The sequence below is a fragment of the Cyprinus carpio genome, chromosome B6, assembly GCF_018340385.1.
Source record: "Cyprinus carpio isolate SPL01 chromosome B6, ASM1834038v1, whole genome shotgun sequence".
In the NCBI taxonomy this organism is placed as follows: Eukaryota; Metazoa; Chordata; class Actinopteri; order Cypriniformes; family Cyprinidae; genus Cyprinus; species Cyprinus carpio.
Genome location: NC_056602.1, coordinates 13315290 through 13339601, shown reverse-complemented (window position 1 = coordinate 13339601; position 24312 = coordinate 13315290). Strand labels below are relative to the sequence as shown.

General features: G+C 37.6%; 1 protein-coding gene across 2 annotated transcripts; it reads right to left on the bottom strand.

Annotated features, from left to right (window-relative positions):
* Positions 1-319: 319 nt before the first annotated feature.
* LOC109105778 (mRNA export factor) lies at positions 320-16293 on the bottom strand. Of its 2 annotated transcripts, XM_042725779.1 has the most exons (13): positions 16163-16293; positions 15731-15836; positions 15550-15654; positions 15253-15345; positions 12973-13059; positions 12764-12850; positions 12466-12537; positions 12144-12251; positions 5347-5453; positions 4251-4326; positions 3919-4113; positions 2481-2566; positions 320-702 (listed from the first exon to the last, which is right to left on the bottom strand). In XM_042725779.1, coding segments are annotated over exons 2-13 (1107 nt in total). In that variant the 5' UTR covers positions 15821-15836; positions 16163-16293; the 3' UTR covers positions 320-701. The 2 variants fall into 2 exon arrangements, with proteins under 2 accessions (XP_042581713.1, XP_018974594.1); XM_019119049.2 differs by lacking the exon at positions 320-702 and having other exon boundaries at positions 2477-2566.
* Between the last annotated feature and the right edge of the window lie 8019 nt (positions 16294-24312).

Below are 24312 nucleotides of genomic sequence, written 5' to 3'. Positions count from 1 at the left end.
CCAGCCTGGACAGAACAAGAGCTTGAACAAGGAGTTTCCAAAAGAAAGGGCCTGATCTTCTTGATGTTGAATAAGGCAAATCTGCAGGACCAGGCAGTTTTAGCAATGTGGTCTGAGAAAGTCAACTGATCATTAATCATAACTCCAAGGTTTCTGGCTGTTTTTGAAGGAGTTATGGTTGATGTGCCTAACTGGATGGTGAAATTGTGATGAAACGATGGGTTTGATGGAACCAAAAGCAGTTCTGTCTTGGCATATAAACACACACACACACACACACAGACACACACAAGACAATAGGACAAGCGCAATGTCAAAATGCAGAGAAAGCTTAAAACAGATTTATTAACGGGTTACACAGTTTGATTATACACAAAGCATAAAGAAAAGTAAAGGTGAAAATGCATTTCCTTTGTAAAGCAGTATCAAGAAACAAAAGAGCTGCAAGTAACGATGAACTTCAAGAAGACAGAAAAAGGTACACCAGTTACACCAGAAATACTGTAGCATGGCTTCCTTGCTCATATCAAAAACCACTGCTCACATCATTATTGCTTATGAGCAGTTGACCACCTTCTGATTGGTCCATAAAAATTATGCATTGCCATGCCATTGGTCCAGGTGTTAGCCAAATTGAGGTCTCTCTCCCATATTTACACACAAACGCAGGTCTTCCGAGATGTGATGTGAAGCTTGACGAATCTAAAGACAAGGAGGGGCAGGCGTCAGTCAATACAGCATTCTACTTTTCAAATGAGACTTATTTTTTGTTTTGTTTTCCCCATAACTAGGCACACATGGTTGAGAGAAGCATACGTCTTAGCATTTATTACATCTTCATTCTCTGATAGGACAATTCCAATGGTTCCAAGTTTTACAGGTCATTCTCTTGTATTGAGAGATTTATCTAAAAAAATAGATCAGTGACCAAAATTACTATAGATCTTCATCTGCATATAATATTCATGCACACAATCATCAGAATCCTCATAGTAATCAATTTATCAGTACAAGAAGAGAAATGCAGGCACAGACCATGTCATTTTCTTAAATCAAATTAGTAAAAATATTTCAGTATTTTTGTTGGAAGGTAAACTTTCAAAGTACTATATATTCTAAAACAAATACTGTTTCCTTTGCACCCTATTTATAATATTGAAAATTCAGCAGTATTTAAGCTTTTCCTCTGTATAAATGCACTGCACAGTGTTGCGCAGAGCTGCATATGCTACTGCAAAACAGCACATCTGTGGGGCTATACAGTGTCATCTGACCAATCCAGACAGCCATCAGCAGACGTTTCTAAAGATCACTGGTCTGTTTGACTCCCAAATATGCCTGTAAGTGTTTATCATTTATTCTTGCAAAGCTATCAAACGTTAATCAGTTTAAAAGTGCAACGGAGACTGATGTGATGAAAATCGTTTCTTTGCCATTTAGAACTGTTTAAGAAGATTTCATCCAAGAAAACCAAAATCATGCTTCCCTGTAGAATACCAGTAAAAAGTAATTTATCCATTAGAAATCTTTCCGTTTTGTAGCTTATATCGTAAAGACTTTTCAAATATTTAGATAAAATTAAAATGTAGACTATGCAAAATGTGGAGCATTAAATTAAAAGTGGAATACTGAATCATTCTCTTACGCTTACGCTCTTTTCGCTTACATATCATTAAGAGAGTCGATACACACAAATCAGAGTGTGTGCAGTTAGTGCACAAGTGGCGAGTTATTTTTAATCCCGATATTTGTATGGGAAATGTTTTGTGTAGTTTTTAAAGCCTATTTTGTGCACACAACGATTATAAATCAGGCACCAAAAGTTTCAAGAATTGTGTATTCTTCAGTGAAACAACAATTGAGGGGATAGTAAGAGATACTGTATGTAAATGCACATGCGATACATTTTATATTTCTAGCATTTTCTTTTCTTTTTTTACTATAACTCATTTTAAATCATGCAAGTTAACTTATGGCTCAACTGGAAGTTTGCTGAGGACCCCTAGCGGCTCAGGCCTTCTGGATGAGAACGAACAAAATAGACTAAATTATGAAACAGAGTATAAATAAACGGAAGAATATTACTATAGCACTTCAAAACACAATATTAATTGTTCGCGAATAGTTAGTTATGCTGACTTTTCATAACATGGCTTTGATTTATATAACTGCTTTCCAATAATAATGAAAAATCACCATTATAGTCAATCAATACATACTCCACTCTAATCCTGAACATTTACAAATCAAACTGAAGTAGATGAACCTCATTTCTATATAGCATTTTAGAAAAGATACGTTTCTTCGGAATTCATCCCTGTGAGCTAAGAGCAACTTCTTGATCCATCATGTGATACCAAAGAAGGACTCAGAAAGCAACACAACTGCACAGAAAGGAAAGTCAGCGCAAGTCAAGAAGCACAACTGCCCCTGCCCGGTGAAAGACACCTTCTCCATGGTAATGGATATCCCGCTCTCACCATTTCTTGTTCCGAGGCTTCAGTTCCTCAGCTGCATTCCTCAAGAAGATGTAATTCTTTTTCTGGGGATTGTAATATTCATGTCCCTGTGACACAAACAGAAGTAATAAAAGTGAGAAGAGATCAAAATGATTGTCAGTTCACGAAAAATAAAGTTACAATAAGGATGAAAACATTAGAACTTCAGTCAGTTCTAATTAACCAAAAAAAAGCAAAACATTCCAATTTTAATGACAGTAACAAGATCACCGATTCACTTTCAGAAGGATTTTTTTTCCAGCTGAATAATAAAAATCATTGACAACCAATGAGAGTGTGCCAAGTCCAACTTGAACCAACACTGTTCAAGACCACTGGATTCAGTTTAATTGTGCTGCACTGTTTGGCTATTTTTGAACACAAGAACACATTTTATGTAAGCTCTCCCTAGGAAAGCGTCCGACTTGTTTCTGCTGGACCTGAATCCAGTATAATAAACAGGCCTTCTGTCATAATTAGTCAAGTAGTCAATCATGCAACCCATAGACTAGTGTGTTTTGAATGTACACTCAAAAGTTTGCTACCAGTAAGATTTTTTATATTTTTTACTGAAGTTTCTTGTGCTCTTCAAGGCTGTATTTATTTGACCAAAAATACATTAAAAAAAACTGTTATTCTGTGAAGCTGAAATTTCAGCATCATTACTCTAGTCTTCAGTGTCACATGATCCTTCAGAAATCATTCTAATATGCTGATTTATTATCAATGTTGGAAACAATTGTGCTGCTTCATGTTTTTTGGAACCTGTGATACTTTTTTAGGATTCTTTTAAGAGAAAAAAAATAAGCATTTATTCAAAATGGAAATCTTGTGTTAAAATATACACTACCGTTCAAAAGTTTGGAGTCAGTAAATTTTTTTTTTTTTTTTTTTTTTGAAAAAGTAATGAATACTTTGATTCCACAAGGATGTGTTAAATGGATAAAAAGTGATAGTAAAGACTCATATTATTAGAAAAGATTTTATTAAATTTTAAATAAATGCTGTTTTTTTTTTAACTTTTTATTCATAAAAGAATCCAGAAAAAAGTATGTTTACCAAAAAATTATATATATAGTGTAGTGCAGTGTAGTTATTCACATCCCTAAAATCTATTTTTAAATGCATCTTCAAAAGCGTAAGTATCATTTAAATGTATATTTTCATATTTTAAATATACTTATATAAAATTGGCCATAGGAGCTTAAGTGAAGCTTAATCTATGAAATATCCTAACTGACTATAATATATACTATACCATAACCAACACACAAAACTAAAATCTAATCTATATAGACAACTGTTGGAACATAGAAATGATCAGCAAGTGAATTTATTTTCTTGGACAGTCAAAAAAATTGAAATTTGTTAAGTTAACAATGACAATTCATCAAATGATACAGGTGTATTGAGACTGTACCTTAGACCAGTCATAGCTGGAAGCATAGGCAAAAATGTTTCCATTGTTATTGAAGCAACAAGCTGTTATTGGTTGATCTAATTGTTCAGAGGTCTTCAGCTTAGTGCGGGCATCTTTATCCCAGAAACTAAAGCGCCCATCAGAGCCTACTGTCGCCAGAGTGCCATGGACAGGGTGAAAGGAGATAGCATTCACCTACAACAGATAAACAGTTTCTGTTTATTTTACAAGTACTATTTATTACTGAATATTGTCTTTAATAACCTCAGACTAGACTAATTGCCCAAGCAATCCACATCATTTCAAAAATACACAAAACCTAGAACACTCACAGCATAAATATCTTGGGGTGTGGCAGTATTGGTTCCGTTGGACCTGTGGCACTTAAAGGTGAAATTGTCCTTGGCTCTGGGTTAAAAGATAGAAAGATACATATTCAAAAAAATTGTGGCTTGTTCAAGTTCCTTGTTACAATGAGTTGAAGTAATTTTGGAAAATTTGTCAACTTAAATTTATAATGTTTATAACGTACTTAATTTTGTAACATTTAGGTTTATGATGTTTTGTTGGGACTACATTAATCATTTCTGTTGAAATACCTGGGCAGTAGATCTGTGGTTACTGGCATACTTTAAATGGAACTGCATCAGAAGAGTAAACTGAAATGTAATTTTATGTTTTTCAGAGACTCCCTTTACTGAATGTGATTGATTTTAACATGCTAACATGCTATTCTTAGTAGTTATCTAACACAATAACTTTGATTCCTAAACTAAATCTAAACTAACTGGTGTGGAAAATTTTCCTTAAAGGTGCAGTAGGAGATCTCGGAAAACGCTAACTTTAGCCTGATAGCACTAAAAGCAAACGTCCCACCCTCCCGGCAAATCACACTAGACGGTCAGACACAACATTACTACAATACATTGTATGTTATTCACCGGTGAGAAAACTATATATAAACACATTAGTAAAAGTATTACAACACCAGGATGGAAGATAAGATTGTGGATGTTTGCCTATCATTCTCGCTCTGTCTGCACAGTGTATGTGAACGCAATGATGACGTATCGTGTCTGTGCGAACAGGGTGTGCAGAGGTATGCAAATACATATTTGAAAGGCAGGTAGGAAAGCAAATTAAAATGCTCGGACCGAACATTTCTTGGTCCTATGCCTTCCACAGAATATATAAATACATTTAGACCACTTAACTTAATGATTGCTATCGGGATGTGAAGAGACTTTCAACCAGCATAACAAAAAATGTTTCTGAAGACAATCACCTACTGAACCTCTAATTTAAGTTGATTAAACTTTTTTTTTTTTTTTTTTTTTTTTTTTTTTAAGTATACTGGATAAGCTGTTAAATTTCTAAACCAGCAATGAATTATTTGTGGATTGGAAAGGAAATCAGATACAGACTCACGGGTTAGGTGGGTTTATGTAATGAATGGCAACTCGTCCCTCGATGCTGCCCAGCGCAAAACCAGTAGGTTTACTCTGCTTGTCCTTAAAGATAGCCACACAACGGTGCTAAGATAAAAATAAACAAATTATGAAAATAATCAACAAATCAACAAAAAACATCAACAAAAAACAGGGTTGAGAAATTACACAGGGCAATTATGGAGATGTTAGTGATCTAAAGGTTCAGTGTAGGGGAGTAATGAGTCACTCTTTTTCAATGAGAAAATCACTTAAAATTCCTGCCTGATTCATAAATAACTAATAAAGTGATATTTTCATGAGTTTGTGTGGCCTAATAATCTATTCAGAATGGTAAATATTGAACTAATTGCAATTTGTTAATGTATGTATAATAGCCCAAAGCAAAAATATAAATTTTAAATTTGCCATTGCTTAAAGAGTTTCTGGTTTTCCAAAAATCAATGGTGAAATGAGCTCCTCCATCAAAAAAAAAAAAAAAAAAAAAAAAAAAAAAGATTACTATAGTTTGACTACAAAAAGAACTGGATTACTAAATTATATGATTTGCACAATTTCACATACATAGCAAGTTCTTCTATTTGCATTGAGCTTAATAATAAATATATTATAAATATATACTATAGTCACTGGTAAAATTCCCACACTTGTCATGAGTAAACCACTTTTGACAATACTTGTGTATTTGATTCATAATTCAAGTACCGTATTTTCCGGACTATAAGTCGCACTTTTTTTCATAGTTTGGCTGGTCCTGCGACTTATAGTCAGGTGCGACTTATCAAAATTAATTTGACATGAACCAAGACAAAACATTACCGTCTACAGCCGCGAGAGGGTGCTCTATGCTGCTCAGTGCTCCTGTAGCATACCCCTGAAAACATTAAACTGAAAACTGTTTACTGAAATATTAACTTAAATACAACTGAGAAAGACTGAATGCAAACAAAATGCCCAAAAAGAACAAAAAGAAAATCCTATTCTGCAGATTAAAAACTGCAGGTAGTAAAATATGCAGCACATCATAAAGAGGAAGATGTGACAAAGAAGACCTAAGACAGTTGAGCAACTAGAAGCCTGCATTAGACAAGAATGGGACAACATTCCTAAACTTGAGCAACTTGTTACCTCAGTCCCCAGACGTTTGCAGACTGTTATAAAAAGAAGAGGGGATGCCACACAGTGGTAAACATGGCCTTGTCCCAACTTTTGTGAGATGTGTTGATGCCATGAAATTTAAAATCAACTTATTATTATATAATACATGTTCTCATTTTAAACATTTGATATGTCATCTATGTTGTATTCTGAATAAAATATTGAAATTTGAAACTTCGACATAATTGCATTCTTTTTTTATTCACAATTTGTACAGTGTCCCAACTTTTTTGGAATCGGGTTTGTACTATATATACAAATACCCTGACATCTACAACTATTTGTGTCCTTAAACTCATCTTTGGAGTTGACAGCTTATAAAAACATTTTTTATATAGTTGTATAGTTTTGGGTTTTTTAGCTTGTTTATTGTACACCTTGTCACACAGCAGCTTTTAGGCATTGTTCTGTTTTTTGTTACGAAGTCAGAAATGACAAGGGGACAGCTTCCTGCAATACAAAGTCAATGGAGAGTAGGGGTGGAACTGTTCAACTTACTCCCGGTCGGTTTGTATCACGGTTAGAGAGTCATGGTTTCGTTATGTGCTATGTTTAAGGAAAAACTATACTGTCAAATAAGAATAAAGAAAATAAGAATAATCCAACTACAAGCAACAGCACAATTAAATACAATAAAGTAAAGATACAAATAAAATAAACTGTGATTTTCAGTTTTTTTTAGGTAGGTCTAACTAGTTTTTAGGTACAGAAATTGAATAAAGTAATGAAATGTAAAACAGCATTACATATTTGACTGTATAAATTAAAGATTAATCTTTTTTAAAGTTACAAAAGCTATTCAATCAAGAGCGATTTATTTGTTGTTGCTGTTTGATTAATATTAAGAAAGTTCTGTCACATTAATAGAATGCACTGATTCAGTGCACTGATACAGTACGTTCAGCCGGCTATGTCTGCTATAGGATACTTACCAAGACGGACATTTTGACATAATTTTGTGTGAATTTGTCCATTTAAACAAAACTTCAGAGAGAGCTTAATATATGTGCGCGTTCCGAGGAGGGGGTTTGCGTGCTTTGGATGAGCGCACACACAAATCTTTTCACTGCATGCGAGTTTGTGTCCTCTGGCTTTTATATGTTTAAACTGGCAAAGCTTACATGAGTTTAGTCTAAACAGATATCAACGTGTGCTGTTCAGGTCTCACCTGTGCACGTGAGCTATCAGCATAAATGACTCCTCATATTCCAGCACACGGCATATTCGCATTGGACAAGAGTGAATGGTTTGTCCAAGTTTTTTTTTTTCCCCCATCGCTGTGAAAAGCCAGAATTCTCATCCATCAACAGAAACATACATTAGCCTATCCCTGTTTGTTTTACGTGTTATTTATATTAAACCATTTTACAGATGCTGTAGCATATCAGACCCGAACAAGACAAATTAAAGATTTGATCGTGAGCATGGTTGAAACATGAGGAGCCGAATTCCACAGAAAGGCAACAGGATGTTGTAAATCAACTCCTAGCACCACAGTCTGAAGCAAGATAACCAACCAACTCTTTCAGAGAACAGCTTTCAACATTAACACCATTAGAACAATTATTGACAATTTCAATTCAGAGAAAAGATTGTCAAATTTGGGGAGAGGGATCAAGATTGCTGGCCAAAGAGATGCACAGCCTGACCATCACATGTAAACTCATGAGAGTAAACAAGATTGTTGGATTGACTTCCCCCACCTAGCAGAACCAGACTGAAATTCCTAAGGGGACCTTTTAACCTCTGGTCTCCAAACACGAACATCATTATGTCAGAGAATGGCACAGGAAGTGTCTCTTATAGATGTAGTTGCACCAGGATGAACTCAAAAAGACTTATAAATGAATATCAGTCCATTGCTTAACTCCATATTCATTTATGTGTAACCCACACATTTGACTATCATGTTTCTAATCACTTATTGTGTATGTCTTTTTAATAACTATTGATTAGATAAGGACTCATATTCATGTTTAGTATGTGTGTGTTCGAATCTTCTTGCTTGAAACATTTCTGACCATCAGTTATTTGTCAAATGTGTCATATTCTTATCATAGGAATCATGTCCAAAATTATACTCTGCAAGAGCGGGGAAATTCGGACCACGTGATTGATAAGATAACATATGATTTATGAATGGGTAGGACAAACATCGCAACACCCCGAGCAAAGACAATATCTAATTGGTCAAGACAACATTTGAGGTGTGGCCGAAAGGCCAGTTTAAATACTCAGGACACCATCAAATTTTGCTTTTAGCTTTGGCTTTTCAGCTGCTGCTTTTAGTCATCACTTTTAGCATTCTTTGAGCGCTGTTCCAGCGTGCTTCGGCCTGCACGCCTGCTGCTGCTTAGCCACGATGAGAAGAAACACCACCTAGTCTCGTCAAACTTAACTTCTATTCTTTTACTTTAGTTTCTTTTCCGTTTGAGAGTTTCGTGTTCTGAGTTAAGTTTTGTAACGCTGTGTCTCCGAGTCTGACCATGAGTGCCCGTTCAACTTCAACCAGCCCACAACTCTGCATCGTCAGCCAACGCCCAACCATTGGCTTCCCAAGACATTACTTCAACGACTACTGAAAGTCCAGCCAATCAGCAACCTCGGGAAACCCCCTTTTCAACGACAACAAAGGGAACCCCCGTTACACAGGCAACGCAAGTAACGTACCTCCAGACTCTGATCTGTACTGCTATATCTAATATAATTTTAACCTCATTGAGGAACTCAATGCAAGGGTTAATTAAGTGACTGATGGTTGTTCATGTCTATGCAATTTCACGTATTGCTGTAAACTTGGGATTTCACATTTTCATTCTCTTAAACTCATTCTTTCCTAACTTTCTATCCTCCTGCAACTTGTGTGAATGTGTGTTAGATTAGTGTATATGTCTTAGATTTATCTAATAAAGGCTCATTCATATTGAAAAGAGAAGTATCTTGTGTTTTATGCTTACAAGCTACTGTCTTAAACTGCCGATCTTGTTACTGTGCTAATTAATAGTGTTTTCACTATATTTTGGATATTAATATCCAGTGCAGATTTGATGTTATACGGCTCGTTCAACGAATCGCTGGCCGCTTCAGTGATCAGCCGTGAAACAGTGATTCTGTTCAAATGCCCTTTAAAATCTTAAATGATTCCCTTTAAGCTAAATTGACCCGTTTCCCTTACAATGCGTTGTCAGATTTAAGTTGAACCACGGTCCTCCAACATGCAAAACTCCGCCCAGACACCCTACCTAAGCCCCACCTCTACCATGCCCCGCCCCCGCCGAGACAACATTGCTGACAAGCACCATAAACACACACCATGTTCAGTTTAATCTTGATTATTGCCACATTAAAGTTCAGTTTTACTTTTCTTAGTTTGTGCTTAATCTAACAGAAAACATTAGCTTTGCTGTTATATTGGTGTTGCTAATAATTTTCACTCCGTTCTTATCAAATTTGTGTTTGAAATTAATTTTGTTTTGTTAGGAGAACTGTTGAGGAAAAATAACAGAACCCAATTTTAAGGTAATCATGGTGATTGTAAGAATGGTAAATGCATGTTGATGTCATATAATAATGTCTTGAATAAAATATGCCTATTTTCTGATGTTTCTCTTTCTTTTTGGCATTATCGCGTGTGTAGACATTTCATGATGGTAAGTTCAATTTCCTTGATTATAACAATTGTAGCATTGTTTTTAAACTTGTAGTCAAGCTATAACGTAGGCTATTTGATAATTATACATGACTAAAATCATGCAGGGATTAAAAACTAATTCGGAGCAAAAATGTTAAGGTTTTTTTTCCTTTCTGGTAGCCTATACTAGTTCAGAGGTCTCTTTTGGCTCATTCTTAACAAAATAAAAATAACTGCTTTATTTATTTAGAAGTTGTATTGTAATTTTTATTTTATGATTCCGTTTGCAACAAAATGTTATAGTTTTGTTGCAAATGAATTAAGAATTTATAGTGCTATATCTCAGCTTGATTAAACAATTACATTGTATATACGATTGAAAAAAAATCTGTAAAAAAATATTGCACTGAAATGTGCGCTGAAGGAATTTGCGTATTTTAATTATACCTGTCATGTTTGTTGTTTTTCATCATTATACATTCTGTTTAAATTAATATTCAGAAACACATGGAGTGCTACTTTTTTCATCTTTTTCTGTTTAACTTTTATTAAGCTGCAGATCAAAACTGAATAGGCCTATACCCTAAATAGGGATAAATTATATTGGAACACATCTACAAAATAATCACATTCACAGATGCACGTTGCCATTACAGTAGTCAGTGCCGAACAACGGGCAAATAAAATATAAACTGAGGTTACAAAAGTGATTCACTAAAGATCAGCAAGGGATTTTGTTTTCTTTTGTTCTTTGATTAACATTAATGACTGGCCACAGCGGCTGCTGTCAATGCACAGATCCAATACACCCTTGTTTTCTTTCTCAGCACTTTGCGTTCACTTAAGACATAACCGATTGTATTTATGGGATATTTTGATATGATTCTGTGTGTATTTGTCCATTAGAATGTGTAAGAAATAAGAATGCGAGAAAGAGAGCTCAGTCCAGTGTTCGCATATATAAGAGGCGGCTTTTATGTGTGCGCTTTGTGTGTGCTTGTTCCGCAGCACAGAAAACAGCGCGTGAGTGCAGAAGTGAGTTTTATTTCGTCTTCTTGCAGTTTAATCTTTTGAAATTACAATAAATGCACATACAGGAATCAAGAAGCAGAATAGAAATTCTATTTTATAACAAGTAATTCGATTCCTGACCTTATGCATCTGATCTGATTTCCAAAATAGGAATAGCTTTTCGATTCCCAGCTCTCCCTCTAAATTGTTTCATTCTTGCATGCAAAAAGACCTGTATGGTGACTATGGATTTATGTAAAATATTTTTTTGCAACTTACTAGGTTTATCATTTGTAATTTTTATCTGATAATAGTCTGTTACCTGACTGTTGACATCGACATCGCGATACTTAAGAGACATCGTCGATATACAATAATATTGTCATATCACCCAGCCCTAGTGTGATGTGCTAGAACAGACCTCACTGGTTCTCGCATGTCACGCGTGCACATTTCTTTTTTTTAATTTTTTTTTATGGGTTTTAAATTTTAAAAAATCAATCACTAAAAAATTCATCAATCAATATTTCATTAATCATAATTTCATAAATCTTGGCAAATCTACTGGAAGATGAATCCCACCACCTACTGCACGTCACCAGCATGACGGCTGACATAAAATAAGGATCGGGCTTCGGGAGCCAAATACTTATCAGTTGAGATCAGCTCAGGACATCCCTAGCTGCTTTAGAAGTGTTTTTCCAATATTAGTTTATGTTAACTAATGTAGTTAACTAATGTTAACACCTTGTTAAACCTTACTGTAAAGTGTTACCACATAAATATTGTGACAATACACAATTAAATAAAAAACACTATTCTTCTAAGTTGTATGCTACAGTAATAATACCATATTTTATATAAAATGCTAATTTATAGCCAATATTTATTATCCCCCTAAACCAATTTATTATTTGATTAAGTCTTTAAATTGCCATTTAATTACTTATAAAATTGAGTATTTGACCAACACTGACCTGATGCTTCAGAGGTGACTCTATACGTCGAAACTCTGAAGGCTGATTTTCCAGCTGGTAAACAATAAGACCACGTTCTGCAGTGGCTACAACGGCCATAGGATATACCTATAAAAGAACAAGAAGATATCCATAAATGCTTTCAGAATATAAGTTGTACTACACTTAGAAAATGTCAGAGCTCAGACGTTCACTTTGCTAATCTGCACACACACACACAATCAAAACCAGTGATCAGCTACACTGCAAGAGTGAGGCGTATAAGAGCTGCCCAAACTGATACTACAACAAATTCAGCTTACTTCAAATCACACCCCCTTACCACATCTGCACAGTAACACCTCTCTGGCATCTGCAGGGACATCATGGGGTTGGGGGAACGTGTATCCCAAAACTGTCAAAAATAAGAGGCAGAGAAACAGTTGTTAATCTACTCAAGGCTGCAATATATGGTCATATAAAATATTTTGTTAATTCTTGAATAATTATTTTATCAAATACTGCAGAATGAACTGTGACATAATATTAAAGACTAATAAACATGAATACTAGGCCATATCAGGATTTATATTTTAGTTCCACTGTGCTGCCCTAAGTATGGTAAAGATGGGTTCCAGTACCTTCAGTGTTTTGTCCCAGCTGCCAGTCATAACACAGCTGTAGTTTGGTGCTTTAATCCAGTGAATTGTCCTGATTGGGCCTTCATGCTGGTCAAAGGAAAAGATTGTAGGACCTGTTAATCATACTGTAAACCAACACAACACAACACAATGCATATACTAAAAGTAGGAGCATAAGAATATATTAGGAACAAAAATTAACCACTTACTTGTGCTATCTGAATGGTCTGATTGCTGTTCAGATCCCACATCTTGGCAGTTTTGTCACAGGAGGCTGTAAAGACTTTACTGCCATCCTGTCAACAAAAGAAGCAAAATCAGGTAAGAGGATGCCTCATGTCAGGAAGCAGTAGTCATTCAAAAAGAATACAGTACACAGAGATATTTGGTTCTACTACTGTGTGTGTAGAACAAAAATTCTGACCAGAATACCCACGTGCAACCATGCAAAAAAAATAAAAATAAATAATTATATATATATATATATATATATATATATATATATATATATATATATATATATATATATATATATATATATATATATATATATATATTTGAAATAGTGGGACGTAGGAAGAGGAAGGCAGAGAGAGCAGAGTTGTTGCCATTGTGTGTGTTGCGAATTAAGTCTCGTTGTTATATAGCGTGGAAACTTTTTCTTTGTGTTGAAAATGTTGTTGTGTATATCCCCGATTACTTAGACCTTTATTACTTTAACATTTGTTTTTTTGTTTAAGCCATTTAGTTAATTTTCTTTTCTTTTTATTCCCATTAAGTTAAGTACCTGGCGAGTGTGGCGATATTCTTTTGTATTCTACTGTAAATATTATGAATTGAGCGTCTCCCCACCATGAAGGCTGTAGGGGTTGGATGCCGGTTGTCTTTATTGTAAATATGGTTTTCTCCTGTTTTTTGTTTTAGATAGAAAGTCAGAGAAGAATGCTGTCATTTGTTTCTTTTTCTTTTACATAGGCTATTTAGACTCCCTGGGTATATATAGCATTTATAAAATCACAACCGTTACAATAAATCTCATGTATCTCTCATGATTTTCAGCAACAGTGAAGAGCTGGGGTCCTCAAAGAGCAGACCAGCTTGGTTCCAGCTGGACCCTGAGACATAAATCACAATGATAGCACCATTTTACTGTTTAAAGTGAGCAGAACGTAACAGAACAGTACATACTAAACTCTCAGGGTTGTTTATTGTAATGACCCTTTGATGCTATATTCTTTAATATTTGTATCTAGAGCCAAACACGCTTCAAGCCCTCCATGCACGTCGCTTCTCTCCCAAATTGATAGATTTCCCAAGCCGTACCACACGGATATGCAGTTTTTGTTTAAATCAAAGCGTAAATAAACATAGAAAACGTATCCGTGTGGTGCGGCTGATGGAGAACAGCATACGCAGTTTGTGTTCAGTGGATGCTCTCCAAAATGGCACTACGGTGATGCGGAGGAGACAAGTTGTTGAATAAAGTCGTTATTTTTTTTTCTCTGCATTCAAAAAGTATTCTCGTCGCTTCATAAAATTCAGATTGAACCACTGATGGCAGATGAACTATTTTGATGATTTCTTTCATACTTTTCTGTGCCTTGACAGTGTAATTTATTGGCAGTCAATGGAACAGTCACAAGCCTCCTGGTTTTCATCCAAAATAGCTTAAATTTTGTTCTGAAGATGAACGAAGCTTTTACGGGTTTGGAACAACATGGGGGTAAGTGATTAATGACAAGATTTTCATTTTGGGGTGGAGTAACCCTTTAAAATAAACCTACCACAAAAATTATTTATTTCTTTGTAAGTGGGCAAACTTACAAAATCAGCAGGGGGTCAAAAAAACATTTTTCTACTGTAGGTATCTAAACATAAAAATAATAATAGCCTGATAAAAAAATCTGATGTTAACTCTTTACATTCATATCCAATTGGGCTCAACTAAAATTTTTTTTTTTTGTTAGAAAAATTCTCAGACACCACTGCTTTGGCCCTTTGGGCCCAATATCCTCATCTTTAATGAGCAGTTTGACTGTTTAGGATTTTTTTTTTTTTTTTTACAAAGTACTATCGCTGCCCAGATGTAAATTATAACTATTCCAAAAAACTGTTGTCTATAGACCTCCACTGGGAAGGAAATATAGAAACCGGACCTCTTGGATCTTTAGTGCTAAATCCTTCGTAAATATTTATTATAAAAAGCATTCTAAAACACGTCAACTCTGACACAACAACAGTAATAAACAAGCAAAAATAGGCATAACAGCCTAGGATCAGAGGCAGTACTAATGCTTTTATTCTGTGACAGTGAGTTTATCCTGTGTTCTGTGGTTATGCATAAGAACAATTTAAAGATTTCCTAAATTGTTCCGAGTGATTGCAATTCTTAGACAAATACATATATTTTCATTAAAATGTTGCAGAATGTTGGTTGGCTGACGTCTTTTAATAGACAACTAAAATGTATAATGTGTAAATGATCTTACATCACTCCAGCACACATCCAGCACTGGGCCTGTGTGCATCTGCTGGGCTTTAGGGACAGTCTGACCATTATCTTGAACCTCCCAGCACCGTACCTGAATATATATAAATTTATCAGTTACATTACAAAATGACTGAAAGGTTCTTTTGACACAAATATTTCATCAACTATACATGATACAATAACACATTTCTAAGTGAAATTTACAGTCAAGGTTGTATAAATATAGAAATAGTGACAGAAACGCAAGTGAAAAATTATATTTATGATAAGAGAAATAGCAATGTCAAAGGCTTACGTCATTGGCCCACGAGCCTCCGATGAGAAAGTTCCCAGGCATCGTAGGGGGACTGAACGCCAAGCAGCTTATGCTGTCATCGGGTGGCGAGGTTACTTCAACATCCTGTTATCAACGACGCCTCAAATGAATTAACAGGCACAAAGGCTTACTCGTAAGTATATTATATATCTGCATATACCTTCATTGGATTATGACTGTCTGTGGTGGTGCTGCCAAATACACCTGTTCCCCCAGACCCAAAGCCCGTGTTCGTCCCGAATAAACTCATTTCAATCTGTTAAGAGCTGATCATAACAAGAATGAATCAGATCATATCAACGTCACACGCAAAATAACATTAACACGTGACAACTACAATACCTTCACTAATTTAAATGATTTTAATGTTAGTATAAACAAATCGCTACTATTCTTAAAGTGTCCTAAATTAATATGGTAGTCAGATTATGATGTGAAATATTAAATTCTACTTTACGTTTACATGCATACAACCACAAACAGTAAAATCGGGTTTTAGCAGCCTGAAGCAAATACAATTAAATTATAGGCCCTGGCAGCCTCTACTTTAAATACAATGAGCTATCAAAATATCGTAATCAACTAAACTTACCAACTGCCGTAAAGATATTTGATTATTCCCATAAAACCGATTCCCGCTTCTGAAACGACACACACACTCACTGCTAAAGGCACTTCCGTCGCTCAGTTATTGAGGGCGTGCTTTGATGACGTCGTCGATTGGTTTCTAAATACGAATTTTTTATTTCAGTTTATGAACATTACAAAATTTCTGTCGAGAACAAAGAACATACAAAACGTATAGCTATATTGATATTGGGATATTCTATGAAAGTCAAAAAAGATAACATAAAAAAAAATACATAAATAATGGGCCCAGTCCCATTTCTGCATTTCTGTAACAAATGCGTCTTTAGAGTGCAGCCTAAAATTACAAAAAATGTTTCAAAAGGTGTGCTGTTGCATCCACTGTGATACTGTCTGGGTTGCTGTTATGGATTAGCCTAAAATATCTCACCATAGGGTAGTCCTTATTCTATTTTCTAATGTCATTTCCATGCTCTGAGACCCTGTCCTTCAAGCACTGCTTTGTTCTACCGATCTAAAAGCCACCAAACCAACATGATAGGTGATACACCACATATTGCGTGTTACAATTAATAAGACTTAATATGTGCAAGAGCACATTTATGATTGCCTTTTAAAGGCTGGTAAAGCCAGGTGGTTTCCTTCTTGCTCGACAGGTTACTTTGTGCTAATTTATAGTTTAGGGACATGTTCTTATAAAATAAATTTTATGTTGCAACCCCACTATAACATTTTGCTACTACTGATTAATAAACATTAACCATTTCCCCATTAACCTAGAATTAGTCGGCATTATTGTAACGAGGAGGCTGAGGCAGTAATAGAATCCATTTGCAGAAGTTTATTAGGGAAAAATCTTACAGACAGAGTGGTTAAACCAGGCAGAGAGTCAGTACTGTAATGGCAGCCCGATCTTTCAACATGCACAAGGGGAAACCAAAAGGCAGAGACGAGTAGGCAGGCGAATAGGTCAAACACAAACATCAGTCCAATCAGGCAGTAAATCCGATGGGGCAAACCAAGAAGCAAGAACGTGAAAACAGGCAGAATCATACACAAACAGGCAGTCAGAATAATCAATGGGAAAATGCTTGGTAAGGCAGGTAAACTGGCAATACTTCGCAAAGTATGAACACGCTGACTCGTGTTAAATTGTCCCAAACAGGAAATGATTGTAGAAGCAGAGGAAGTGGTGAACAGTCAGTACTCAGGTGAAGGCTCCCTCTGTTGGCGTGGCGTTACAGAATCCCCCCCCCCGCCCCCGCCGCCATGAGTGCCTCCTGGCACTCGACGCTGAAGTCCCCGTGGTCGTGGCACTGGTCGATCGGGTCTGGCTCAATGAAATTCCTCCATGAGAGAGGGATCCAGAATGTCGCTGGCGGCTACCCATGACCTCTCCTCAGGTCCATAGCCCTCCCACTCCACCAAATATTGGACCTGACCCCCTCTCCTTCTAGAGTCAAGCAGTTCATTGACCTTGTAGGCTGGCGCTCCATAGACGTCCAGCGGCGGTGGCGGTTCCTGAGTCTCATGATTAGGGTCAGCATCCGGGTGGACTGGTTTAAGCAGCGAAACATGGAAGAAGGGAGAGATACGGTAGTAAGCAGGAAGCTCTAATTGGTATGTGACCTCATTTATTCTTCGTGGAATCTTGAAAGGACCAAACTACCTTGGGATGAACTTCCTGCTTGGTAGCCACAACTTGAGGTCCCTTGTGGAGAGACAGACCCGCTGTCCTGGTTGGTAGGGAGGGTGTGGCCAACGTCGCTTGTTGGCCTGGAGTTCCTGTACTCGTACAGCTCGTTGAAGGCGGACATGTGCACTGTCCCACACCCTCTCACTACGTTGAATCTAGTCATCCACAGCGGGGACCGATGATGGTTCACCAGACCATGGGAACATAGGGGGATAATATCCAAAGACACACTGGAAAGGAGTCAGACCTGTTGATGAGTGAGTCAGCGAATTCTGTGCATTTTCTGCCCATGGGAGGAATTCCGACCATTGATGTTGTTCTCTGCTGCAATAGGATCATAAGTATCTGCCTAGTCTTTGATTTAATTGTTCCACTTGACCGTTAGCTTGTGCGTGATAACCTGATGTGAGACTGACATCAATATCGAGTTGCTTGCAAAATGCTCTCCAGACTTGGGACATGAACTGGGTGCCTCTGTCACTGACAATATCTTCCGGGATGCCATAGTGGGGCTGTGGGGAGTCCTTTCAAGGGGATCAACCAGCATGACTTGGAGAATCGATCTGTGATAACTAGGATTGCAGTGAAACCATTGGACAGAGGTAAGTCAGTAACAAAGTCTATGGAGAGATGAGATCTGGGACGTTGGGGAATGGGCAGTGGTTGGAAAAGTCCAGATGGTAGCTTCTTGGGGGTCTTGGATTGGGCACAGACCTGACAGGCTTTTATGTAAGTAGTGACATCTTTGGAGATTGAAGGCCACCAGTACGAGTTGCGTAGCAGGTGCAGAGTGCGGGAGATTCCAGGGTGGCCAGAGCTGACAGAGGTGTGGACCCATTGAATTACCCTGTGATGTAGTCTTTGTGGAACGTAATGTGTGTTAGGTGGGCAGTTGGCAGTTGGCAGAAGCTGGTTCTTGGAGCTGTTCTTGCTGTCTCTCCTCCATGATATCCCAGGGAATTGGGGCAATGATTACAGATGGGGGAAGAATGCATTCTGGGGTATGATTGTTGATGGGAAGATCATACTGCCTGGAGAGAGCATCTGCCTTACTGTTTTTACTCCCTGGACGATAGGTCACTGTGAATTGGAATCGGGTGAAGAAGAGGAACCGGCGAGCTTGGTGTGAGTTGAGTCGTTTTGCACCTTTAATGTATTCTAAGTTCTTATGGTCAGTAATTACCTGGAACGGGTGGACTGCTCCCTCGAGCCAGTGTCTCCATTGTTCTATGGCTGCTTTCATAGACAGGAGTTGCTTATTTCCGACATAATAGTTTAATTCAGCTGCTGTTAACTTTCTTGAGAAGAATGCACAGGCATACAGTTTACCAGTTTTACCATGGCATTGGGAGAGCACAGCTCCGATTCCCGAGTCAGAAGCATCTACTTCCACAATGAATGGCAGATTGGGGTCAGGGTGTTTGAGGATTGGGGCTGTGGTAAACTTAACCTTTAAAGTGTTGAATGAGTGAGTGGCCTCCTCACTCCACTTGAGTTTTGATGGCTTGCCCTTGACGAGTGATGTCAGAGGTGATGCAACCATGCTGTAGTTTCTAATAAATCGCCTGTAGAAATTAGCAAACCCCAGAAATCTTTGAAGTTCTTTAACAGTAGATGGTTGTGGCCATTCTGTCACTGCCTTGACCTTGGCTTCATCCATCTTGACACCCTGATGACTAATGTGATAACCGAGGAATGATGTCTGCCTGACGTGAAACTCACATTTCTCTGCCTTGACGTACAGTTGATTCTTCAGGAGCCGAGTGAGGAAGGTCTTGATGTGGTTAATGTGTTCTGCTTCTGAATTGGAGTATATAAGAATGTCATTAATGTAGGCAATTACATACTGATTCGGTAAGTCTCGGAAGATCTCATTAACAAAGGACTGGAAGACAGCTGGTGCGTTGGCAAGTCCATACGGCATGACCTGATACTCATAGTGCCCCCAAGTGGTGAGGAAGGCAGTTTTCCATTCGTTGCCATCCTTATTCCAGTTCCAATTGCAGTGTCATTGATGGCTTTAATCTTGATGGGTGGGTTACATGGTTGAATGAGTATGTTGTATTTCCTGATGATATCCTCAAGAATGAGATTTAATGCGGCTCCAGAGTCAATCATTGCTGTTAAAGACACGGACAGTTCTTCAGTTTTTAAGGTAAGGGGAGGTTTGAAGAACTGATTACTGGGCATAGAGAAGTGTTCCATATTTACCATAATGGGGTTTTGGGCCTTGTGTGGGCATCCCTGACAGCGATGGCCTGGTTCACCGCAGTAGAAACAGAGTCGAAGTTGGCGTCGACTTGCTCTTTCACCCTCGGAGAGTTTGGCAAAACCCACTTGCATTGGTTCCTCAATGAACTTGGCGGTATATGTAGGTATGGCTTGAGTAACACTTGAGGTAACAGACGGTATCTCTCTCATATGCCTTCTTCGCGGGGTTTGTCTCATTAGATTATCAATCTTGATCGTGAGCGTGACAAAGTCAGTAAATTATAAAATTTGCTCCTTTACATACCAATTCTGCCCGTAGGTCAACGTTGAGGCTTTTCTGGAACACAGCTTTGAGAGAAACATCATTCCATCCACTAGTTTAGTAGCAAGTGTACGAAACAAAATGGCGTAGTCAGCGGCTGTTCTGTTATCTTGGGACATTTGCAGAAGCTGGGTTGATATATCCTTGCCCCCTGCGGGATATTCAAACACTTCTTGCAGTTGTTGAATGAAGTAGTCAAACGATTGTCTAAATCGCATGTCAGTGTCCCAAACGGCTGCAGCCCAGTCGATCACCTTTCCAGACAATAGTGACATCATGACGGCACATTTAAAATAAATAAAATAAATTTTAACTTGTCGAACAAAGCTTCTACATCGATTAGCAGAACCATCAAACTTATCTGGTAGTGCGAAACAGCGCTCTAGGCATGGTTGTTGGGAGAGACTGGATGTAGTTCGTCAACTGCTCGTTGACCGCTTGAAGTTTACCCAATTGATCTTGGTACCCCTTTAATACTTCACTTTGATAAGCAAATGCTGCTTGCATGTTTGTTACTTCTGCTGGATTCATTTGAGGCGAAGTATTCTGTAACGAGGAGGCTGAGGCAGTATTAGAATCCATTTGCAGAAGTTTATTAGGGAAAGATCTTACAGACAGTGTCATTAAACCAGGCAGAGAGTCAGTACTGTAATGGCAGTCCGATCTTTCAACATGCACAAGGGGAAACCAAAAGGCAGAGACGAGTAGGCAGGCGAATAGGTCAAACACAAACATCAGTCCAATCAGGCAGGCAGTAAATCCAATGGGGCAGTCCAAGAAACAAGAATTTGAAAACAGGCAGAATCATACACAAACAGGCAGTCAGAATAATCAATAGGGAAACTGCTTGGTAAGGCAGGTAAACTGGCAATACTTCGCAAAGTATGAACATGCTGACTTGTGTTAAATTGTCCCAAACCGGAAATGATTGTAGAAGCAGAGGGAGCAGTGAACAGTCAGTACTCAGGTGAAGGCTCCCTCTGCTGGCGTGGCATTACAATTATTTGGGGTCTTCCATTAATTTTCCATGCAGTTAATTGTATAATAAATTCCACAGGAGAATGCACTTCCAAACATCTACTATTCAACAAGTTAATTTAGAATATGACTACTGTTATAGAGAATTGTTAAAGGGGTCCTATTATGCTCTTTTAAAAAGTCTTGATTTTGTTTTGGGTGTGTACTAGAACAGGCTCTCACACTAGGTTGTTCAAAAAACAAATTATTTTTCACATATTTTACATTTTTACAACACCTCTGTCTGGCATGAATGGCTCGAGTAGTTCCTGTATCAAATGAAGGCCTGCCTTCTGAAATACGAGATGTGCTGTGATTGGTTAGCTGGGCCAGTGTGTGTTGTGACTGACAGCACTCTGCACCTTGTTGGGAAATATCATGCCCCTTACCATAGCCGCCTCCCAGCTTCAGTGTAAATATTCAGTGTCAAAATCAAATCAATTTTAAACCCAGATTATTATAACCACTCTAAGATTTTCTGCCTTGGGTGAGCTAGCGTGTCTTCGACATAGTGATAACACTCCTTGCCTTCTCTAGTGCAGCTCAACCAGGTCTCGTCCCATTCGTTGATCTTTGTGATATCACAAATCCCGGAAAATATGCGTTGTAGTTCAAATGAGTCATTCCTTGTAGTTTTTAAAAGGGGTTTCTGTTAAATAAAAAATCTCCTTTTGAAGTGGACTTTGAGCTTTGTAACATTGCAGATCTTTTTTATGCACAAACAGCAACATTACAGACTAACTAAAGTTGAAAAAGTGAAAAAGCATAGGACCCCTTTAAACCCCGCAAAGAGACCAATATGCTCATGGAAATCCAGGAGTCAAATTTGAAGTTCAATCAGTTGACAGAGAATTTACTGAATACATAGTTCTCCACAGTTCAAAAGTCTGTAGAAAATAAGAGGATCCAGTCTAAAACCAATTTAGAATGCAGAAACACTAGTACTTGTAGTCATGTAAGAACTATATACATACAATTTCCCCTCTATTGATGCTCCATGGACTGCTCCTGAGGGCCAAAAACCACAATGTTTTCACCGGCCTCATTCAAGCAAAGCAAGACCAGGTATTCCTAGTAAACCAGGTATTCAAGACAACCACTGCAACATCAGAAGTCCAAAATCTCTGCATATACTGGCCTATCATCCAGGAGCAGCAAACTTCTACAAGGGAGCTGAAGCCGGATGTGAAGAGCCAAATCGTCTACAGGGGCAGGGTGTTTGGGTTGGAGGATCTCCAGGCAGGGGCGTGACTCTTTTGGAGACAAACTTGTGACACTGTCACATAAGATACACGTTTTAAGCTGCTCAATATATTATAATGATTTTATGTATATTACAGTTTCAATAGGTTACAGTTTCATGTGTATGTCTTTAAATGAGCCTGGGTCTGCCTGTGATGTGAGTGTTCGCATAAGAGGAAACAGGAAGTAAAGGAGCATAAAGGAGGCAACATGGCAAACAAAATGGCTGTCACAAACTGACGATCACCAACAGTGGAGTTACTTTTAAGGAGTTACCTTTCCAACAAGTCTCATCACTTTATTGGACTATCACTTCTGTGGACTTTGTGTATACACTGGTGGACAAATTCACATTGGGACTTTCAACATGCTAGGACTTTTAAGGACTGTGTTATGGTATGAAACCAATTGACTTTATGCTATTAACAGCCTAAGTTTTCTAGTTTTATCCAATGGTCTAGCCAATGATCAACAGCGAGAATCTCTGATGGTTCTCCTGACCAGGGGAAAAGGAAAGGCTGGAACAGACGAGGCCCCCAGGCGAGAGCCAGTCATGATTTTGTTTGCACTATGAATAAAATATAAAAATGAAAGATTTCATATTTTCTCATTTAATTTGTACTGTCTTATTATTTTAGTAGATAGAATAAGTACGTTTTGGGCTAAATTAATTTCAATTATATTTCAGCCCCATACTCTCGCGACTCATGATTCTCAACTTGTCGCAATACTGCTTTAGCAAGTTAGTTGAAAAATGGATATATATATATATATATATATATATATATATATATTATTATTATTATTATTATACACAAATACTTTATTTTTTAATAAAACCACTAATAAAAATGTAGTGGACTGAGTCACTGCTGGCTGAATTGGACAGGTGATTTTCACCTGAAGTGATGGCCTTGAGTGTAGCATGTGGTGCAGTAGTTATTCAATTGTGAATAACGGCATCGGCATCCCATCGCTAATCACTCATGAGAAACTTAAAGATGAAGTATGAAATTACAAATATCCAAACTTTTTTATACTACTGCATCTTGCACACACGCTGCCAATTGGTTCGGCTATATCATAAATAAGTTTCTCAGTTATGATGAGAATAAGAAACTGTCTCCGATCTTCATTGTCACAGGACAGATTCTTGGATCTTTCTCTACTGCAGTGCACATAGAGAATGATTTGACTGAAAATTGAACAGAAGAGATAGTAAAAGAAAGATAGTGGTCATACACAACTCAGAAAAACTTTTTTACTCTTTGTATAGCAGTCATTGTTAATTATGTATTTTTAAATGTAGAATATATGTTGCATAAACATATGAAATGTAAAATATAAAAAAAGGCTTGTGGCTCCTCTGCCAGTGGGTATTCAAAACACCCCACAAACTCTTGTTCACACTCTGAGTTGACAGAGAACATTTATATCGAGCTTTGTGGGCCCAGTTATCCTGATTTAACCAGGTTGGATTTGTTTGGTTTTGTCAACTCTAAGCCTATACTCTGAAACTCTTGACTTTTTTTCCGCTAGCTTCATGCAACAGGCCACTGGTCACACCCAGAAGTCTCTGTGTTAGTCTCCTCAGACACAGTGATAAGCAAAAAGCCTCAATTTGAATGCGTTCCACTCCCAGCACTGCAGCGCTCTCCCAGTAAGC